Source organism: Trichosurus vulpecula, chromosome 4, assembly GCF_011100635.1.
Source record: "Trichosurus vulpecula isolate mTriVul1 chromosome 4, mTriVul1.pri, whole genome shotgun sequence".
In the NCBI taxonomy this organism is placed as follows: Eukaryota; Metazoa; Chordata; class Mammalia; order Diprotodontia; family Phalangeridae; genus Trichosurus; species Trichosurus vulpecula.
The window spans coordinates 146,537,440-146,557,198 of NC_050576.1; the positions used below are offsets into that span (position 1 = coordinate 146,537,440).

At 35.7% G+C, this 19,759-nt stretch overlaps 1 protein-coding gene across 1 annotated transcript in view; it reads left to right on the top strand.

Annotated features, from left to right (window-relative positions):
- The window catches only part of LYST (lysosomal trafficking regulator), a 172,078-nt gene that overhangs the window by 132,442 nt on the left and 19,877 nt on the right, over positions 1–19,759 (top strand). Inside the window, exons 40-46 of the mRNA XM_036757264.1 lie at positions 1,601–1,667; positions 3,404–3,560; positions 11,020–11,160; positions 13,058–13,275; positions 14,940–15,170; positions 16,598–16,787; positions 18,799–18,935. Coding sequence (XP_036613159.1) covers positions 1,601–1,667; positions 3,404–3,560; positions 11,020–11,160; positions 13,058–13,275; positions 14,940–15,170; positions 16,598–16,787; positions 18,799–18,935 — 1,141 coding nt within the window. The remainder of the gene's footprint in view (positions 1–1,600; positions 1,668–3,403; positions 3,561–11,019; positions 11,161–13,057; positions 13,276–14,939; positions 15,171–16,597; positions 16,788–18,798; positions 18,936–19,759) is intronic.

Here is a 19,759-nt window from a genome sequence, read left to right on the forward strand (position 1 = left end):
TAAAAATTTTAAAAATCATTCCCTTCATTCATTTTCTTCTGTTCCACTTCTTCCTCCCAAGTAATGCACACATTTCTCAATCATAGACTTTAGTTTACTTCCCTTCTTCATACACATGTTAAAATGTTATAGAAGCATTATCACAACATAGATACAAATAAATAATTATTTACTGAGTCCCTTTCCTATGCTAGATTCTCTAGAATATAAAACTGGTCAAGACTTGGCCCCAAACTATAAGGAGCTGATAATCAGTCTAGCTAGGCTATTGTTGTTGTTTGTCCTTCACTCTCAAAGAGGACCATGACATCAGGAAGGTGATACCATGACTTTCAAGCGAAATGGATTTAAGTGAAGGAGGACTGCGCAAAGTCACTAGCCTTCCCTTCTGCTCTGGAGCCATCTGGGCCCAGGGCAAGATATGGATCAGGATGACTGGAGATGGCCTGGATGCAGTGGGAGACCTTGGACTTTTTAAGCTAAATTCTTTCCCACATCTCAGTTTGACTGAGGCAAAGAATGGCCTCTTTTACCTAGTCAAAAAAAAAACAAACCCAGTTTGGGAGGGGAAGACCCTCAGGGTTTCTGGCCAAAACAGAAACAGTTGCTAATTACATTGACTCTGAGCCGTCAGGGCCCAAACAATAACCAGATGAGGCTGGGGCTTGGACCTGTTGTTGGCCAATCAATGAGAGCCAGAGTGGGTTTAAGGTATGGTTCTTAAGAAAGAAATCTAGCCCATAAAGCCCAGGATATCTTGTAAGGTTTCAGGGATCAAAATTTACATTACTTTGGGCAGAGCACCATCAGGTAAGGGTATTATTATACCCTATGTGGACGGAGGGAGAAAGAAGGAGCTGTGTTACCCAACTGGAAGTGGCCAGTTGGTCCCCAGTGGGGCAGTTTGAACTGCTCACAGGTTTTTGTTTATCCTTCGTTCTCAAAGGGTATCATGACATCAGGAAGGTGATGCCATGACTTACAAGTGGATACAAAGTCAACCTTACTTTCTCCTCCAGAGCCATCTGGGCCCAGTGGCAGGATACAGATCAGGATGACTGGAGATGGCTCCCATATACTGATTTTTAAAGTGCTAAATCATACTAAATATAACTAGAAAATAAATCCACATATGATCAAGTGCTAATTGTGTGGAATAAAAAGTAAAAACAAAATAAATTAGAAAAGTATAGGCTGAAGTAATCATGGAAGTCTTCACTGCCAAAGGAAATTCTGCAAAAGTCAGAAGGAAGCTTTATCAAAAGATAGCATTAGGGATTTTGACCAAGAGTTGTCAGTAGGCATTAGAATGTCATTTATAAGACAAGTACCAATAATTATCAACTCACCTGTATGCCAGTTAGGAAAATTCTACATTCATATTTTCTAAAATAATTTTATTTTGAGAAAATTAATTGAGATAATGCATAAATTAGTTCTACCTCCAAGAGCCTTCAATACTGTGTCTAAATAATAGACAAGACAAACTTTTCTTTCTTCCAGAGTATTTATTGAGAATTAACTATGTCCAGAGTATTCTGGAAAGTTGATGGATAATTTGAAAGTATTCAAATTATTTTCTCCATTCTTTAAATTATAGAAATTTGTCCAAACCTATAGCTGTGCAGTATAAAGAAAAAGAAGATCGTTATGTGGACACCTACAAGGTGAGCCTTTGGTGTAAAATTATATTACGATTTATAAATGTCTTCCTTCTCTAATTTGAGAAATATAATGTTGTTATAGACTTAAGCATTTAAATTAATTTTATGTACAGATGTTTTTCTTCTGATTTCATCAGGCTTCTATAAATATTCTATATTGAATTGAAATATTTAAGTTATCAAAAATATACAATGAAGAAGAGATATTTATTGTGACATTAGTTGAATGTTGTTGTGCGGTTGCTAGACCCAAATATGAGTCATTGTAATCTCTGAAATTCACCAAGGAAACTAGGGAGAAACAGATAATGAAATGCCTTGTTATTTATAGTCCTTAAAATTATGTATTAATATGTAATAATGTAAGTATATATGTATGTAATGTAAGCATACACACACTATGTATGTGTACTGTATATGTATTTATGTGTGTAAACATAGACAATTCTATCTGATATATGATTATATAGATGTGTGTGTGTTTGCATATGTGTGCCTTATAGTAACCTGAAATATCATCCTCCATATTTCTGGACACACTTCCTATGTTCAGTCACAGCCTATTATTGTGATGCATTATATGGAGATTTGCCATAATGAAATTTTAAAATTAGGAAATTAAATATGGTCTCAGAAGAATGATTTTATTAGGAATTATAAAAAAAAATTTAGGCCAACTATTATATATCTCATTGCTGCATCTGTATGTGAATGGCTAAGGCAGTAGTGCTCTATTCACATGTGGCCACCATTTGCATTTTCCAGGCTGAAGCAGAGCCATGGGAGAGGCAGCCCTTTTCAGTTTACAATCACTCTGCCTGATTTTATTATTAGAGACAGCTAGAACTATCCAAAGGATATGAGAGAAGTGACAGGAATTAAACAGAAAAATGCCATGCCTACAAGGGGAGAAAACAGTAACAACAAATTTCTATGTATTATTCAAATCACAGTGCAACTGTAACATGTTGCAGATATATAAGAAAACTAGGGAAAGTATTTATGTGTGTGCATATTATGTGTATTCATATATATAATATATGTATATTATACATATTTCTGAAAATATCTCTCTAATCACATGATACATTATACTAATGATGTAATGTCCCTGTGAGGGTTAACATATTAATACATTACAAATAGCCCTCTAGAAGGTATAAATGTATTACATTGCTTTCTAATGCTACTTCAGTGCAGTAAACATTTATTAAGCACCTACTGTGTCCCAGGCTAAACACTGGGAATACAGTTAAGTTTAAAAAGAAAAAGACAGTTCCTGCCCTCAAGGCACTTAAAATCTAATGGGGAAAGACAACACACAGGAGGAAACTGGAAAGTGCAGGGAAGTGGGGGACACCTGGGAGTACCCAGTACAGGGGCATCTTGCTCTATGCAGTTGAAACCAGTGGAAGTTCAGTTTCTTCCCTCTATAAAGGAAAGCTTTGGGAAGAGCAGGAAGTGAAAGGAATGCAGAACAGTTAAGTTTTGAGAGAGAACAAGAGCTAGAGAAAGGCACTGAACATGGATGTTACTTGGAGATGGGAGCCTGGGACTCTGGATAGTGTGAGGGGCAATCACCAGGCACCTGGGGAGGGTATGCTGAGAAGAGCTCTGAAAAGGGAGGTGGAAGGGTCACAATGCACATACATGTGTACATACACACACACCTCTCCTACTTTTTTGACCAGAGCCAGCACTCATGTCACATCTTTTGACTTCTTTTCTTTCGATCTTAGTATTTGGAAGAGGAATATCGCAAAGGGGCTCGAGAAGATGATCCCATGCCTCCTGTCCAACCTTACCACTATGGGTCACATTATTCAAACAGTGGAACGGTGCTTCACTTCTTGGTTAGGATGCCTCCTTTTACAAAAATGTTTTTAGCCTATCAAGGTAATTTTTTTTGGTTACAATTTTTAAAAGGTATATAGGTGGTAGCAGTACACATTAATGCAAAATATATTAATATGTTTACTGACCTCCTTCAACATTATGGTGTGCCTCTAGTACCAATATTAAATACTACCTTTTGTGATTTTATAATATTTGATCATATTCTCTATTAGCTTTCATATTTCTAGAGTGAAGAACTCTAATCTCTTTATTCTTTCAGAATATCTGTCTTATTACTATAGGCGTTCCCTCCATTTCTACAGATTGTCGCATGTAGCCTCTTTCACATGTTGTTGATTTTTGTTTACATCTTATCATGAATCCATCAGAGAGGATCGCCACAGTGCACTGGATTCCTTCACTAGATCCTTTAACATTCCATAGGTCACAGGTCACAGTATAGAGCTTGAGTGGTCCATCTCAGAATCAGAGAATTTCAGCTTTGGAAGAGACCTCGGCAGCCACCTGTATATATATTTGTCATCTAGCGATACATATAGTTATATACTGGTTGTTCAACTTCCAGTTCGCTCTCTGTTTCCTCAGTAAGTTTAGTGCCTGGCTCACAATCTTTCTCTCCTCCCCGACTCCTGCCCTCACGCTAAGGCGTACCTATTGATGCTGTCAGCATACATGTTGATTTTCCTCAAATAGCCTAACTTCCCAGTTCCTCAGTTACTCACTTCCTGTGACATACTCTGCCTCAGCTACAGACAAAGATGGTCATACCCTTGATATAGCCATTAGTCACAAGTGTTCTACATCCATGTTTATGAACTTTGAAATTCCCTTATCTCGGATCATAATTGAATATTGTCATTCCACCTCTCCCTAAATTTTGCAACCCCTAAGCTTTTTCTTCATTGTCACTAAGTCCTCTAATCCCTCTATCCTTCTCGGGCCATCAATCCAGTATTGGCTACACTCTCCTCTCCTTTCTTTCTTAACCCGTGGAAAACCTCTACACTGGCCTCTCCTTGAGTCCTTTGCCCGCTTATACTTTTTATTGATCTTGCCTTGCCAAGTGTCAGTGTTGGAGGCCCCCTACCATCTGCTGCCTTTGCTCCTACTCATTTGCTGCTGAATGAAACTAGAGGACATCACGAAATTGGGCCGACCAGCTCCACTACAAATTTATCTTACGTAATCTCAACCAGACCCTCGCTTCAACAAAACCGTCCTTTGACACTTCCCTAATTTACTTACTAGCCCACTCAGTACAGTGGTCTTTCCAAACCTTTTCATCCTTCCTCAGACCTCTCCCCCACCTCTCATTTAAGAATCTCGTCTTATAATTCATTGAAAAAAATTTATGCTGTTTTCTGAGAACTCCTTTTTTGCCCCTCCTGATCTTATATCCTTCACGTATTTTCTACCTCTCCTTGTTTCACATAAAGAAATGACCCTTCTTGCCAAGGCAAACCCTCTCTACATGAACAAGTAATCCCATTCTATCCTGTCCTCTCTATCCTGTTACCATATCTGTCATCCCTGCTCTCACCAATTTTCAGACTCCCTGTCGTGGCCTCCCTACCACCTACAAGCATGCATGTCTCCCCCATCCTTAAAAAACTTCCTCTCAATCCCTTTATCTAGCTGTCATCCTAAATCTTTCCTTCCTGTTATGACTGAACTCTGCAAAAGGCATCTTCTATCAGTGCTTCTATTTACTTTCCTCATACTCTCTTCTCTGCGGTCTAGCCTCCTCACCATTCAACTGCAGTTGCTCTCTCCAAAGTTACCAGTGATCTCTTAACCCCTAAAGCTAATAACCTTTTCTTAATCATCATCTTTCATGACCCCTATGCATCCATAAACACTGTCAATCACCCTCTTTTTCCTTGATGCGCTCCTCTCGCTAGACTTTCATGACACTGTTCTCTCCTGATTTTTATCCTACCTGTATGACTACTTATGAGTCTCCCTTGCTCCATCTTTATCTAGGTCACACCTATTAACTGTGATTGTCCCCAAAGTTCTCCGCTTGGCTCTTTTCTCCTCTCCCTCTCTACTATTTTACCTGGTAATTTCATCATTTCCCATGGATTCAGTTATCACCTCTATGATAACGATTCTCAGATCTGTTTATCAAGCCCCGAATTCTCCACTGACCTACCCTTGCATCTCCAACCACGTCTAGGGTAACTCAATCTGGATGTGCTATAGGCATCTTGAACACAGCATGTCAAAAACAACTCATTTTGTTTGCCCCTAAGATTCCCATTAACTGCCAAGGGTAACACCATCCTTCCAATTATACAGGTTTCTAACCTAGGTGTCTTCTTCAATTCTTTACTCATTTCCAATCAGTTAACAGATCCTGCCAGTTCTACCTTTGTAACATCTCTCACATAGGCCTACTTCTTTCTTCTGACACTGCCACCATTGTGTTATTTACTCTCATTGCCTCATACCTATTCCAGGACTGTCTACTGGTTAGTTTCCATGTCTCAAGTCTCTCCTCAGTTCAGTCCAACCACCACTCAGTGGTCAAATTGATATTCCTAAAATGCACACCTGACCATGTCATCCCCATTCAGTAAACTCCAGTGACTCCCTATTACCTCCAGGATCAAATATAAGAATCCTGTTTGACTTTTTAAATCCTTCAGAACCTGACCCCTTCCTACCTTTCCAGTTTTCCTATAGCTCACTCCATAGTACATTCCATGTACTCTGCAATCCAGATTCTATCCTTAACTTTTTTGAAAATTGGGATATTTGTTTCTCTCCCATCCTGTGGAACCTTTCCCATTCTCCACGGTCTTTCAGATATCACTGACAATATCAGCAGTCACACCTGCCAGATTTCAGCATGCATGGATATATGTAGTTCATCTGGACAAGTAACAACCTTGAGGATGACAACTTAATATCTTACAATCTCCCTGTCTCAGATATGAACTGCTTGTTTGTTGTGCCATTTCTAGTGGAAAGCTTATTCTATATGGTAGAGAAAACGGAAGAAAATTAAAAATTGAGCAACTCTGCCTGCTCTCTGTCATCTGTTGCCATCATTGCCTTTATCCTAATTAATGGTCTACCCCTTTTTTGAGACTCTTCTTCAGAATAACAAAAAGAATAAGGCTTTTTGTCATCCTTAGCTATCTTCACTTAACCTCAATTCATTCTGAATTTGAATATTCCTAACACTCTTCTTAAAATTATTACTATGCTTCTTTTATTTCCTTTATTCCCCTCATACAAATGTACCTTTTTGGTGGTTCCTATCCCTGTTTTACCTATCTTGTTTCTTTTTGAATAAGCTAAACCCATGATTAACAGATAATAGAAACACCTTATTCAAAAGCTGTCACTATGCCATACCACTTCCTTTTCTGATTTTACAATTTCTTGGACAATATATTCAGTGGCGTAAGATGTTGGTCTATATCTGATTTTGGCCAGACTGCTTTCTAGTTTTCCCAACTATTTTTGTCAAATAGTGAGTCCTTGCCCCCATAGCTGAGATGTTTATCAGACACTAGGCTATTGTGTGTGTGCTCATTTGTTTTTGCATATCATATACCTAATCTATTCCTCTGATTAATCTATTTCTCACCCAGTACCAAACTCTTTTGGTGATTACAGTTTTTTAGTATAGTTTGAGATCTAGTACTACTAGGTCTGCTTCCTTCCAACTTTTTTTTTCATTTCTCTTGAGATTCTTAACCTTTTATTCCTCCGGATGAATTGTGATATTTTTTTCTAGCTCTATGAACTAATCCTTTGAAGGGACAGCTAGGTGATGCAGTTAGTAGAGCACTGGCCCTGGAGTCAGGAGGACCTGAGTTCAAATCTGGCCTCAGACACTTGACACACTTACTAGCTGTGTGACCTTGGGCAAGTCACTTAGCCCCAGTTGCCCTGCCCTCCCCCTCCAAAAAAAAAACAACAACAACACAAAAAGGAATAATCCTTTGATAGTTTGATTGGTATGACACTGACTTAGTAAATTAGTACAGGTAGGACTGTAATTTTTATTGTATTGGCCAAATTCTAACCATAAACAATTAATATTTCTCTAGCTATTTAGAATTGTGTTTATGTAAAGATCATTTTGTAGTTGTGTTCATATGATTCTTGTGTATGTCTTCATAGGTAGACAGACTCCCAACTATATTATATTTTCTGTAAATTTTGTTGGTAATATACCAAAATACTGATAATTTATATCATTTTATTTTATAGCCTGCAAATTTGCTGATTTTTTTATTGTTTCAGTTAGGTTTTTAGTTAACTTTCTAGAGTTTTCTTAAGTAAACCATCACATCATATGCAAAAAAAATGATAATTTTGTTCCCCTTTGCCTATGATCATTCCCTCACTTTCATGTTATTGTCTTAGTACTAGAGTACATTTCCAACACTATACTGAAAAGTAATAGACACCCTTACTTTACCCCTGATATTAATGCAAAGATGTCTAGTTTGTCCTCATTACAGGTAATGCTAGCTCTTGGTTTTAAATAAATACTATTTATCACATTAAGAAAAGCCCTATTTATTCCTATATTTTATAGTACTTTTAGCAGGAATTGATAGTATATGTTGTCAAAAGTTTTTTCTATATCTATTGATATAACAATATAATTTTTTGTTGTAGTTGTTAATATAGCTAATTATGTTTATGATTTCCCTAATACTGAACTAGTCCAGTGTTCTAGCGTAAATGAAGTTTAGTCGTAGTATATAATCTTTGTAATATGTTGCTGTAGTCTCATTGATAATTATTTCACTTAGAATTTTTATATCAACATTGATTAGGAATTTTGGTCTTTGGTCCTCTGTTTCTAGTTCTTTTAATCTGGGCATCTTATATTCGTGTAAATATTAATGAGTTTCATTTAGTTTGTCGATTTTGTTGGCATATAACTGGGCAAAATAGTTTCTCATCCTTTCTCTTATTTCCTCATTGCTTGTGAATTCACTTTTTCATTTTTGGCATTGGTAATTTGGCACTGATAATTCCAAGTCGAAGAAAAAATATTACAAGCAGAAAGAAAGGAAGGTTTTTTTAAAAAAAAATCAAATTAACAGGCAGTTTTCAGAGGAAGAAATTAAAGCTATCTACAGGCATATGGAAAAATGCTCTGGATCGCTGCTGATTAGAGAAATGCAAATCAAAACAACTCTTAGATACCACATCTCTCCTGTCAGATTGGCTAAAATAACAAATCAGGAGAATGATAAATGCTGGAAAGGATGTGGGGAAATTGGAACATTGTTGCATTGCTGGTGGAGTTGTGAGCTGATCCAGCCATTTTGGAGGGCGGTTTGGAACTACGCCCAAAGGGCTATAGAAATGTTCATACCCTTTGACCCAGCAATTCCACTTCTAGGGTTGTATCCCAAAGAAATCACGCAAGCGGGAAAAGGACCCATATGTACAATAATATTTATAGCGGCTCTCTTTGTGGTAGCCAAGAATTGGAAATCAAAGGGATGCCCATCAATTGGGGAATGGCTGAACAAACTGTGGTACATGAAGGTAATGGAATACTATTGTGCCATAAGAAATGGGGATGATGCAGACTTCATAACAACCTGGAAAAACCTACACGACATAATGCTGAGTGAGCGGAGCAGAGCCAGGAGAACGTTGTGCACGGCCACAGATATATGGATTCCGTGAGGACCAACCCTGACAAACTGTGCTTTTCTCAGCAACCTAAGGGGCAAGGACAACTCCAGGGGACTCACGATGGAGAATGCTATCTTCATCGAGACAAAGAACTGCGAAGTTTGAATACAGACTGAGGCACACTACATGCTCGCCTTTTCTGCTTCTCTTTTGTTTTTGTTTTTGGGGGTTTTTTTTGTTTTTTTTTTTTTTTGGTTCTGTTTCTTCTTTCTCATGATTCATTCCATTGGTCAAAATTCTTCTCCACGACTTTACTAATGCATAAATTAATTCAATGTGAAGGTATACATGACAGTTATATGAGACTTCATGCCATCTTGGGGAGGGAGGGGGGAGGAGGGGAGAAAAACTGGAACTCGAAACTATGTAGAACCATGCGTGGTAAACTAAAAATAAATAAAGAAATTTATTAAAAAAAAAATAAAAATAAAACATTCTGAGATTAAAAAAAAAAATCAAATTAGCTAATGATTGATTTTCTCCCCTCTCCCCCTCCCCTACACAAAAACTTCTAATTTTATTTATTAATTCAGTGGAGGGTTTTTTTTTTCCTTTGCTTTCAGTTTTGTTAATCCCTTCTTTGATTTTCAGGATTTCTATGCTGTTGTTGACCAGCTGGACTTATGATTATAGATTTAGAGCTGGAGGGAACCTTAAAGGTCATTTAATCCAATTCTCTCTTTTTATAGAGAAGAAAACTCATGCTCAGAGGATCTGAATGGGTTTCCTAGTGTCAAAAAGGTGTGAGTGACCCCATGGGATTCAAACCCAGGTCCTCTGCCTGCAAATCTACTGCTCCTCTACAGCAGTGTATACCTTTGGACATATTTCCTTATTTTTTATGCTGTAATATTAAAAATCATTGAAAAAAGTTATCTTTGTCATTTTATTTATCAAGGAATGATCTCAGAATCTACAAGGTATGATCTTTACTCATGAATATGAGACACTTTGCTGAAGGAGAAAAGTTGGTATAAGGCTATATTTTGACATACCTACTCAAATGCTTTCCTATAATTAAGAGACAATAAGTAGGATTTTATGTTCTCTACAACTTTGAATTAGTTGTGTGACAAAGAATATATGGTCTATTATGGAAAATCATTTGGGAAAGCTTATTCCTTTTTTCCATTTTTTTCATCAGATACCCTTAGTATATGTATAAATCATTTATTTGAAGATTTTATACAGACAGGAAAAGTACATCAGTAGTTAACTATTGTCTTTTATATCTCTTTGTCTTGATTTTAATAACAATGCATGATTTTCCCCCCTTTGGGGGGTATTTTCTCCTCATTTCAAATGTCTTGAAAAATGTGCTTTCAAAACCATGTCTTCTCAGATATGGACTTCATTCCATGTATACTTAGTCTGTTCTAGCGGCTCTCCTAGCTTCATTTTTTTAAAAGGAATTTCTGCTTCCTCAGATTTCACATTGGATATGGATGTGTTTAAGTGTAGGTGGTCCATTGTCATTGATGATAACAGATTAGTACAGAAACACTGGCATAAATTTTTCATCCTTTTTTTCCTACTAATTTCTATAAATGCACTTGGCATAACCTGGCATCTTTCTGTAAACTTTTACCTTTTCTATAGCCCACTGCTTTGTAAGACATTTATATTAAAACATTTCCAAAGATATGATATGTTTAATGCTGAGAAATTAATCACCCTTTTTTTTAACTGCTGACTGAGCTAAAGGAATATATTTTCCTTTAACTATTTGAAGTAATAAAACCACATTCGTTAGAAATGGCATACCAGTGGAAACTACTTTGTAATTATAACTAAATTACTTTAATTTCCTTCGTAGATCAAAGTTTTGATATACCAGACAGGACCTTTCATTCTACAAATACAACTTGGCGTCTCTCATCTTTTGAATCCATGACTGATGTAAAAGAACTAATCCCAGAGTTTTTCTACTTACCCGAGTTCTTGGTTAACCGAGAAGGTAAAGTATCAAATAATTTAAAATTGACATATTTACCAGAGTATTCCCAGGTTGGGTGTTGGTGAATTGTGATTGGCTATAGGACAAATGAGAAAGGGACTTAAAAGTAGAGGATAGTATAGAGTTACCCTGGTTCACCAAGGGGTTGACATAGAGAAGAGAGTGTAACCAATATAGAGTTGTTAGCCTGCAAAAGACCTGAGGAATGAAAGGGATGGGAGTCATGGTGAAGATAAATAACAGGGTTAGAGGTTGTACGTAGAGGGGAAGATAAAATGATAAAATGTTATGATCAGATAAAGGAGTTTTAGAATTCATGAGCATGGCAGTGGAGCACTTATGAGTAATGACAAGATCATGGCTATTACCATCCCCGTGCATAGTGGAGGTAGAGTAGAAGAATGGGTCATGTAAATTGAGGGACTGAGAAGTTAGGATATCTAAGGGCATATTGAGAGATATATTGGAGTCCCCCAAAATGAGGAACAGATTTGTAATGGAAAGGAAAATTGTGAGCCAGGCAATGAACTCATTGAGAAAGGAGAGAGAATATTTGGGACTTGGTAGCTGATAGCTAGCAGGATCTGGATTGGAGATGAATTTTTATTGAATGATCCCGAGAGGAAGAGAAGTTACCTAGCAATGATAATAATAGGAGGGTATGGAAGTAGCTATAGGAGGAACAAGCTCCTCCACCGCTGATTTGACGAGTGGAAGGAGGTATAAATGAAAAGTGCAACTAGTACAGGAAACAGTGGCCAAGGATGATGAGAGGGCCGGTTCTTAGGAAAGGCCAGAAGGTGGAATCAGTGAGAAAGGAAAAGTTTAAGATGAAAGGAAGTTTATTAATTCTTGAGCAGGCATTTCAGAGAGCACAGTGTAAGGATACAGATCTGGAGTTGGACATCAGGGGGTAGGCTTGAGGGGGATAGGAGTAAGAGACTGAGCAATTAGGGTAGGGAACAAGGTTTATACACAGCCAGCCTAGGGTTCAGAAACACTGGAATGAGGTGAGGATAAGGGAATGAGTCCTTCCATTGAGGAAGGCATGTGAAGGTTCTCCTTTAAGGTCCATCCAAATGGCAAGTCGTGATATCGTGTCCTGGGAGACCCACCTCACAGCAGTCAGGATCAGGAAGGGGTACATGAGTACACATGTGTCCCAGGGAGACTAGGATGGAGATAGGAGATGATAATATGAGTTAGGCAAGCTAAAGAAGCTACTGGGGCAAGAATGGAATCCTGAAGCTGGTGGCCTGGTCTGGTCCCTGAGAAGGCAGCACAGGAGCACTAAAGAAGACCCTGGGGGAGAAGTTGGAAGATAGTTGGCAACTTGGACAATATTTTTTTTACCTGAAAATTCAGAAATTTTATGAGTTTTTTTTTAAACAGAAAGACTTTTAATGTTTCTTTGAAACCATGATTCTTAATAATCTATCCAGTTTCAAGAAAGTAACTTTAGAATATTTTAAATGAAACATTAATAAGCTCAGGAATACATCAGACCTCAAATAGGATTCATTGTATATTTCACAACAGAACATCTGTCCCAGTGTTTTCTGCACTTGGAAATCCAACTAGTACAACTAATGCAATATCCTTTACTTTTGTTCTCTAGTGTGATTGCAAAGTAGTACAAGGATAAGGCCACAAGATCTCCAAACACATTATGATGCCATTTGTTCACAAAGCATTGTATAAGGTAGTTGGGTGACCAGTAGTGATACTTAATATTTCTTAGTCAAAAATAACTTCTTTGTTTTAGCCTTTTCCAGATAGTAGGAGAAATACTTGTAGCAGATTTTCAGATTCTTAACATTGAGGATATGGATTTGATAGTGCATGTCTTCCTATCAATGAATGTCATTAGTATAAAATAACTTATTTTCTTTTTTAGGTTTTGATTTTGGTGTCCGCCAGAATGGTGAACGAGTTAATCATGTCAACCTTCCCCCATGGGCTCGTAATGATCCTCGTCTTTTTATCCTCATACATAGACAGGCTCTGGAGTCTGACCATGTGTCCCAGAACATTTGTCAGTGGATTGATTTAGTATTTGGGTATAAACAAAAGGGCAAGTCTTCTGTTCAAGCCATCAATGTATTCCATCCAGCTGTAAGTGTCTTTTGTTTCTGTTACACCAAAGCTAACACTTTTTTTAAATTTTAGTTATCTGGTATGTTCCTTTGAAACACTGAAGATATCCCCAAAGGAGAGAAATTAAGAAAGGCATTGTGGTTCACTTAGAAATGACCAAGGATTTTTCAGGTTTTATATGTTTAAACATCAGAGGCAAAGACGAATAATATAAGTATCACTCATTTTCTTTATTGTATAGATAATAGATAATATTATAGATAAATCATTCTGTACACACACCTTCCCCAAAATAATAGATACAAATATAACATGTTTTTTATAGCAAACCTGGCTAAAATGTGAGTAAAAATTAAGGCATTTATAATATTGAACCTTTTTTGGTATTAAAAAGCCAACATTTACATAGAGAATAAGGTATGGGGTTTTTTTAATTGGTCTTCATTATTTAGTGATTGAATACCATGGGGAAAATTGGCCTTAAGATGGAGCTTTTTTAAATGACACATTTAAGAATTCTCACATTACCTTCCAGAAACAGAAGTGAGAAACTTTCTTAAAGCATAATCTCTGCATTCGGTTCTTCTCTATGACCTTTGAAATTATTCATATAGCACTTCACATGAAAAGTTCATGTTATTTTGAAATACAGTATACAACTAATTCCAATTTCAATGGGCATTTTCCCTGACTATAGACTGTAACATCCAACTAACACAAAATATACAATCGCATCAGGTATTCACTGAAAATCAGTTATCAGAAAGAGCCAATATGAGATGCTTTTCCTAGTAGAATTTACCTGTTCAGTGGTATCTGTTATACTACACTGATTTATCAAATACTTAATGTGGAACATCAAGACAAACTGAATTTTGCTCAGACCTTACTTGAATTTCAAAACATGCTAAGCCAAGTAAACATTAAAAAGCTAGGATGTAGATATAAACTTTTATGACTGTTAATTCCAAAGTGGATGTTTGTTGGTAATTTAATTTTTTAAACTGCTTTCAGATTTTTTTCAGAAACCAAAGAAAATTGTATATGATACTTTACTTATGTAAATGAATTATATTTTTATTAAATGCTAAGAGTTAGACTGTGCTGCTAGGAGATAATGCTCGAAATGAATTTGACCTGTACTCAATATATGTGTCCTGATATATCTTTAAAACACATACATATAAATTGAACATAATAGATTATAATACCAATAAATAAAATTTAATAGCACTTTACATTGAAGAACTCATATTTTTCATTAAAAATTTTCCAGTGAATACCAGTTCACAGCCCCATTGGTTATCGACTTTGCACTTCATTTGACTGCACTATGCACTATCTGTCTGTACAATATAATTAAATAAAATAATGAGATGTTCACCAGACTTTTAACATAGGTACATAGAAAGACATCCTTTTACTCAGATCTCTGATTATATTTTTAAAAAATATTATAATACCAACATCACACATAACATTTCTCAACCGGGATTATCTCTTCTGATTTTGTTGAAGTAACTGGTTATTAATGAAAGGACTAAAAGCACTTCCATTTTGATCATGAGTAGTTCAAAATTAAACTATCACCTAAGAAATGAAACTACACTGGAAATTTAATGTGAATATTTTTCTCTTTGGTTCTGTTTTATCTACTGCTTGTCCCTTCTTTTACCCTTCAGACATACTTTGGAATGGATGTGTCAGCAGTTGAAGATCCAGTTCAGAGAAGAGCTCTAGAAACCATGATAAAAACCTACGGTCAGACCCCTCGACAATTGTTCCACACAGCACATGCAAGCAGGCCTGGATCCAAACTTAGCATCGAAGCAGAACTCCCTGCTGCTGTGGGGTTGTTTGTACAGCTTGCTTTCAGGGAAACCCGAGAACCTGTCAAAGAAGTTATCTATCCAGTATGTTGGGTTTTTTTAATGTATAAATCCCTGTTCCATTTTGCATGCAATGAGTTAGTGTCGAACAACTAACGTTTATCTGTATTGTGATCAAATAGTTCTGCTATTTTAGACTACAGATTTGCATCAGACAAAATATTAGGCTTTGCAAAGAATTGTGGGAGAATTCTACAGAAAAAAATATATAAAAATGGTAAGGAATATAATTATATTTTAGCCACTTAGATTTTTCTAAATTTAACGTGGCTGGTTTTTAAGAATCCCTTTAGTACTTTACAGAAGTAAATAAGTATATGATATTTCATGTAAAGAACTTGGTTACAGAAGTTCTGAGTCTTAACCATGTGTATGTTTCCTGAAAGAAGTTTCAGTGATCTTAAGCCACTAGAATGTCATTTAGAACTGTACTTTTAACACCTGACCCCCAAGTAACCTAAAAGAATATATACATATTCCTCAAAATTCAAGGGAGTTTCAAATAAGATCTAGTTAAATAATTTTTATTTCTGATTCACTCTGAAAATAATGTAAACAAGTTTCATTGAGGGTTGCCATGGACAGTTCTTTTGGAAGTAGCTGAAAAATTGCTCAGCACTTCTTCATTTTCCAGTGGATATATCTTCTGCCCTGAAGATCTGGAGGTACTACAACTAAATATCTGAATTCCAAATATGAAGAGATATAAGTGGATCTATAAAAGGGAGATAAATTAGGGGTCAAACTGAAGATGAAGAGAACAGAAGGGCAGACACAGGGAAGAGCCACCAATCTTGATTCCTAACATCTATATTCTCTTGGGGGTTCAGGAACTTTTTCTCCTCTCTGTTCAGATGTTTCTGTACCTTGGTTAAGGCTGTTTCTTTTGCCTAGAAAGTCCTTCCCTCTCCTCTCCACCTGTCCAGATCTTAATCTTATCCATTCTTCAGTGTGCTTTTTATATTTCATGTTCTCCATGAAGCCTTTATTGACAATTTCAGCCCACATTGAACACTTTTTCCCGCTGTACTTCATGTCAGTACTGCACAACTATCAGTTTATTAGATCCATTTTTCTGTGCTGTATATTGGCACATTAGTTCATTGTGCATCATTTTATTGCATTATCATTTCATTTGACTCTCCCCCAACAGACAGTTACTACAGGTTTATTTTGTCTTTATATTACCTATGGTGCCTAGCATAATATTGGGCATAAAGATGATGATCAGTAAGGCCTAAAGCTCTTCACATTAGCTAGCCCCAGACAAATCAACAATTATAATTGTTTTATTATGCATTACATACTAGGTACAATGCAAAGGAATGTAAGAGTCCCTTCTCTCAAGGATTTTACAATCTAATTGTATTATATCACAGTTCAGTTTTTAATCTGAGGGTAAATTATCTAGTTTTTTATATTCTTGCATTTCTCCTTTTCCTGGTTTCTAGAGTCCACTATCATGGATAAAAGGCTTAAAATGGGGTGAATATGTAGGTTCCCCAAGTGCTCCTGTACCTGTTGTCTGCTTCAGCCAGCCACACGGAGAGAGATTTGGTTCCCTTCAGGCTCTGCCCACCAAAGCTATCTGTGGTTTGTCCCAAAAATTCTGCCTTTTGATGATATACAGCAAAGAACAAGGTAAAAACAAACAACCTGGAAAGTCGTTCTTCGCATAATTCTTCAAGTGACCTAAACTCTTATAGCATAAATATATTTTTAGTCTGTTTATCTAAGTCTTTCGTAAACTGTTCAACTTAACAATTACTTAATGTTGAATAGGATTAGAAGAAAGTGTTAGTTATCATTTGTTAAATGAAGAATTTACAAAAGAAAGAAAGGAATAGTTATATTTACCAGAATGAAGATACTGTCATTTTAATGGAAACTATTTTTTTTTTACCTTGACCTTCCTTACTCCTGTAATAGCACATACAACAGATATAATACCTTGAAATTAAATCAAAGAGGAGGGAGTCATTGATGAAAACTAGCTACTGGGTAATGAAAAAAAAAAAAGGTTTTTTTCACTTTATATTCAAATCCCTCACCTTAAAAACAATTTTACCTTGCTTTAAAAAAAAACATGATTTTTAAGTCCCTTTACTTGTAATTCGCTAAATGTGAATATATTTATTAAATGAAATATTTTCCCCTACACATTTTCTCTTGTGCAAAACTATTCCTTACCCACTTGAAGACTTTGAAAAATTAAAATGGGTTATCAAGGACTGATAGGACCTATCCTTCTCTAATAATCTCTAGGAATAATATAAGCACCCATCTATACATAATGAATTTTATATACACATATACAGACACACACACATACATATATATACATATACACATACATGTACACGTACACATACACATACATATACATATACATATACATATACATATACATATACATATACATATACATATACATGCGATTCTTCCAGAAGCCAAAAACATGGACTTGATGACCTTAAGAAGTCATTGCTATCCTTAGCCTTTTGTGATTTTATCAGCAGTCTCATGTAATGATGCATCCAGTAGGAATATCTTCAGTAGTTTAAAGAAAGACAGTGTAAGTTGTTTCATTTCTTTCATGAGTAGTAACTTTTCCCATATATGTTGCTGTTTCATTTAGTCTTACAGTCGTATTTAAATAGATAATGTGAGACCTGCTCCTAGATTGAATCAGTGCTAAAGTATTTGGCTATTAATTATAGGGGGTTAATCATAGAGTAATACAGTTTTTATGAAAAGGAAGTTGACCTGCTTTAGAAAATAATATACTTTTTATTTACTGTAATTTGGAAGCTGAGAATATTTATTGTATATATTTGTTAGGTCTCATGCTTTGTAGTTCCATTAATAATCAGTATTGGAATTTGCTCAATAATATATTATGTATATTTATTTAATGTGCTATTAAATTTTTCCTGATTCACCATTCAAAGAGGTTTTAGTATTAGCTCTGTGTATAATGTGTTCCATTAACTACATTTATCATAAGTTATAGACTATAATGAAATTTGCACCAGGAAGGAAAAGCCAGTGTTTCTAAATCTTCATCTCTAAAGACACATGAAAGGACAATGCCCAAGATTTTTTTAAGTTAGCAGTTGTGAATTAAGAAGTATCATTATTGTAGATTTCTATAGCAAAACGTAAATAGGTCTTTGTAGTGGAGGGTATTAAGTTATCCCTTCCCAAGGAAGAAATTGCTTTCATTCTTACTGCATTAATTTTGTCTTTACTATATTTCTCCTTAGCCATACTTGTTCTTCAGGAAAGCATGCTTGGATCGTTATTTAGGTACATTATCTGGTTTATATTAAAGATAAATGAAACTGAATATCCAAAGACTGATAGAGTGGAAATCATATTACTGTTACTTGTGTAAAAACTTGTGTTAAAAATCTTATCACTATTGCTTGTGTAAGAAAACAAAATTTTATAGTTCTGAATGAAAGTCCTGTTTAAATACTACTAAATTTGAAGTGACTCAATATAAATACTTTCATCTGCTTCAATTTGTTATCTTAAGTGTGTCATTATTGTGCTAAGGTATTTGATCTTCAGCCTTTGTATACGCCAGTTCTTATGGCTTCTAAATCAAATAAACAGTGAGAGTTGATGTGTGTTGTCTCTGTTTAAGGTGTGAGAAGCATGAACAGTACTGACATTCAGTGGTCTGCCATTTTGAGCTGGGGTTATGCAGATAACATTTTAAGACTGAAGAGCAAACAAAGTGAGCCTCCAGTGAACTTCATACAGAGCTCTCAACAGCACCAAGTAAAAACTGTTTAATAAAACATATTTAATTTTTTTCATGTAATACTTTTAAAATAACTCATTGGGAGCACGAATTATTAATTTTATTTCATTTAATTGAGTTCCAAAAACTGATGGTATACTTTCTTTTCACTGGTGATGCCATATCCTCTCTCTCCATTCCCACTATATCCTTTAAATCTGTTTCCTACCAACTTGTCATGAATTATCATCATAATTATTATATATCTATTCCATGTCAGTAGTGCCACAAGTTCTTAACCAAATAATTAGTCTCTTCTCAATGAATGCTTGTGATGGTGACAAATATTATTTGTCAATAACTATAGTTCAATATTTAATGTTTTGTTTTACTTAGATGGCCTATATCAATTTATGTATTAATGTCCACTTGTAAATAAACCACAAATCTCAGCTTTTTCAGTGATGCTTTTGTTTTTTTTTTTGGCAAAGCAGTTGGAGTTAAGTGACTTGCCCAGGGTCACAGCTAGAAAGCACCTGAGTCTACATTTGAACTCAGGTCCTCCTGACTCCAGGGCTGGTGCTCTATTCAGTGAGCTACCTAGCTGCCCCTTCACTGATACTATGATCACTTCTAATCTCATTTTTTCAAGTTCTAGGATATGTAAAATACAGTATTCCCTATCTCTTCATGAGTATTACATGTGTCCTTATTTATTTTAGCACTTTGAAAACAAATGAAGTCTTTAAAAAATCTTTTTAAAAAATCTTAAATTAGTCATCTGAAATTCTCTCTGAGTTTACTGTCTTTATATCTATCATTTTGGTTACGTAGAAAAACTGTGTTCCCTGTGTTCTTTCCT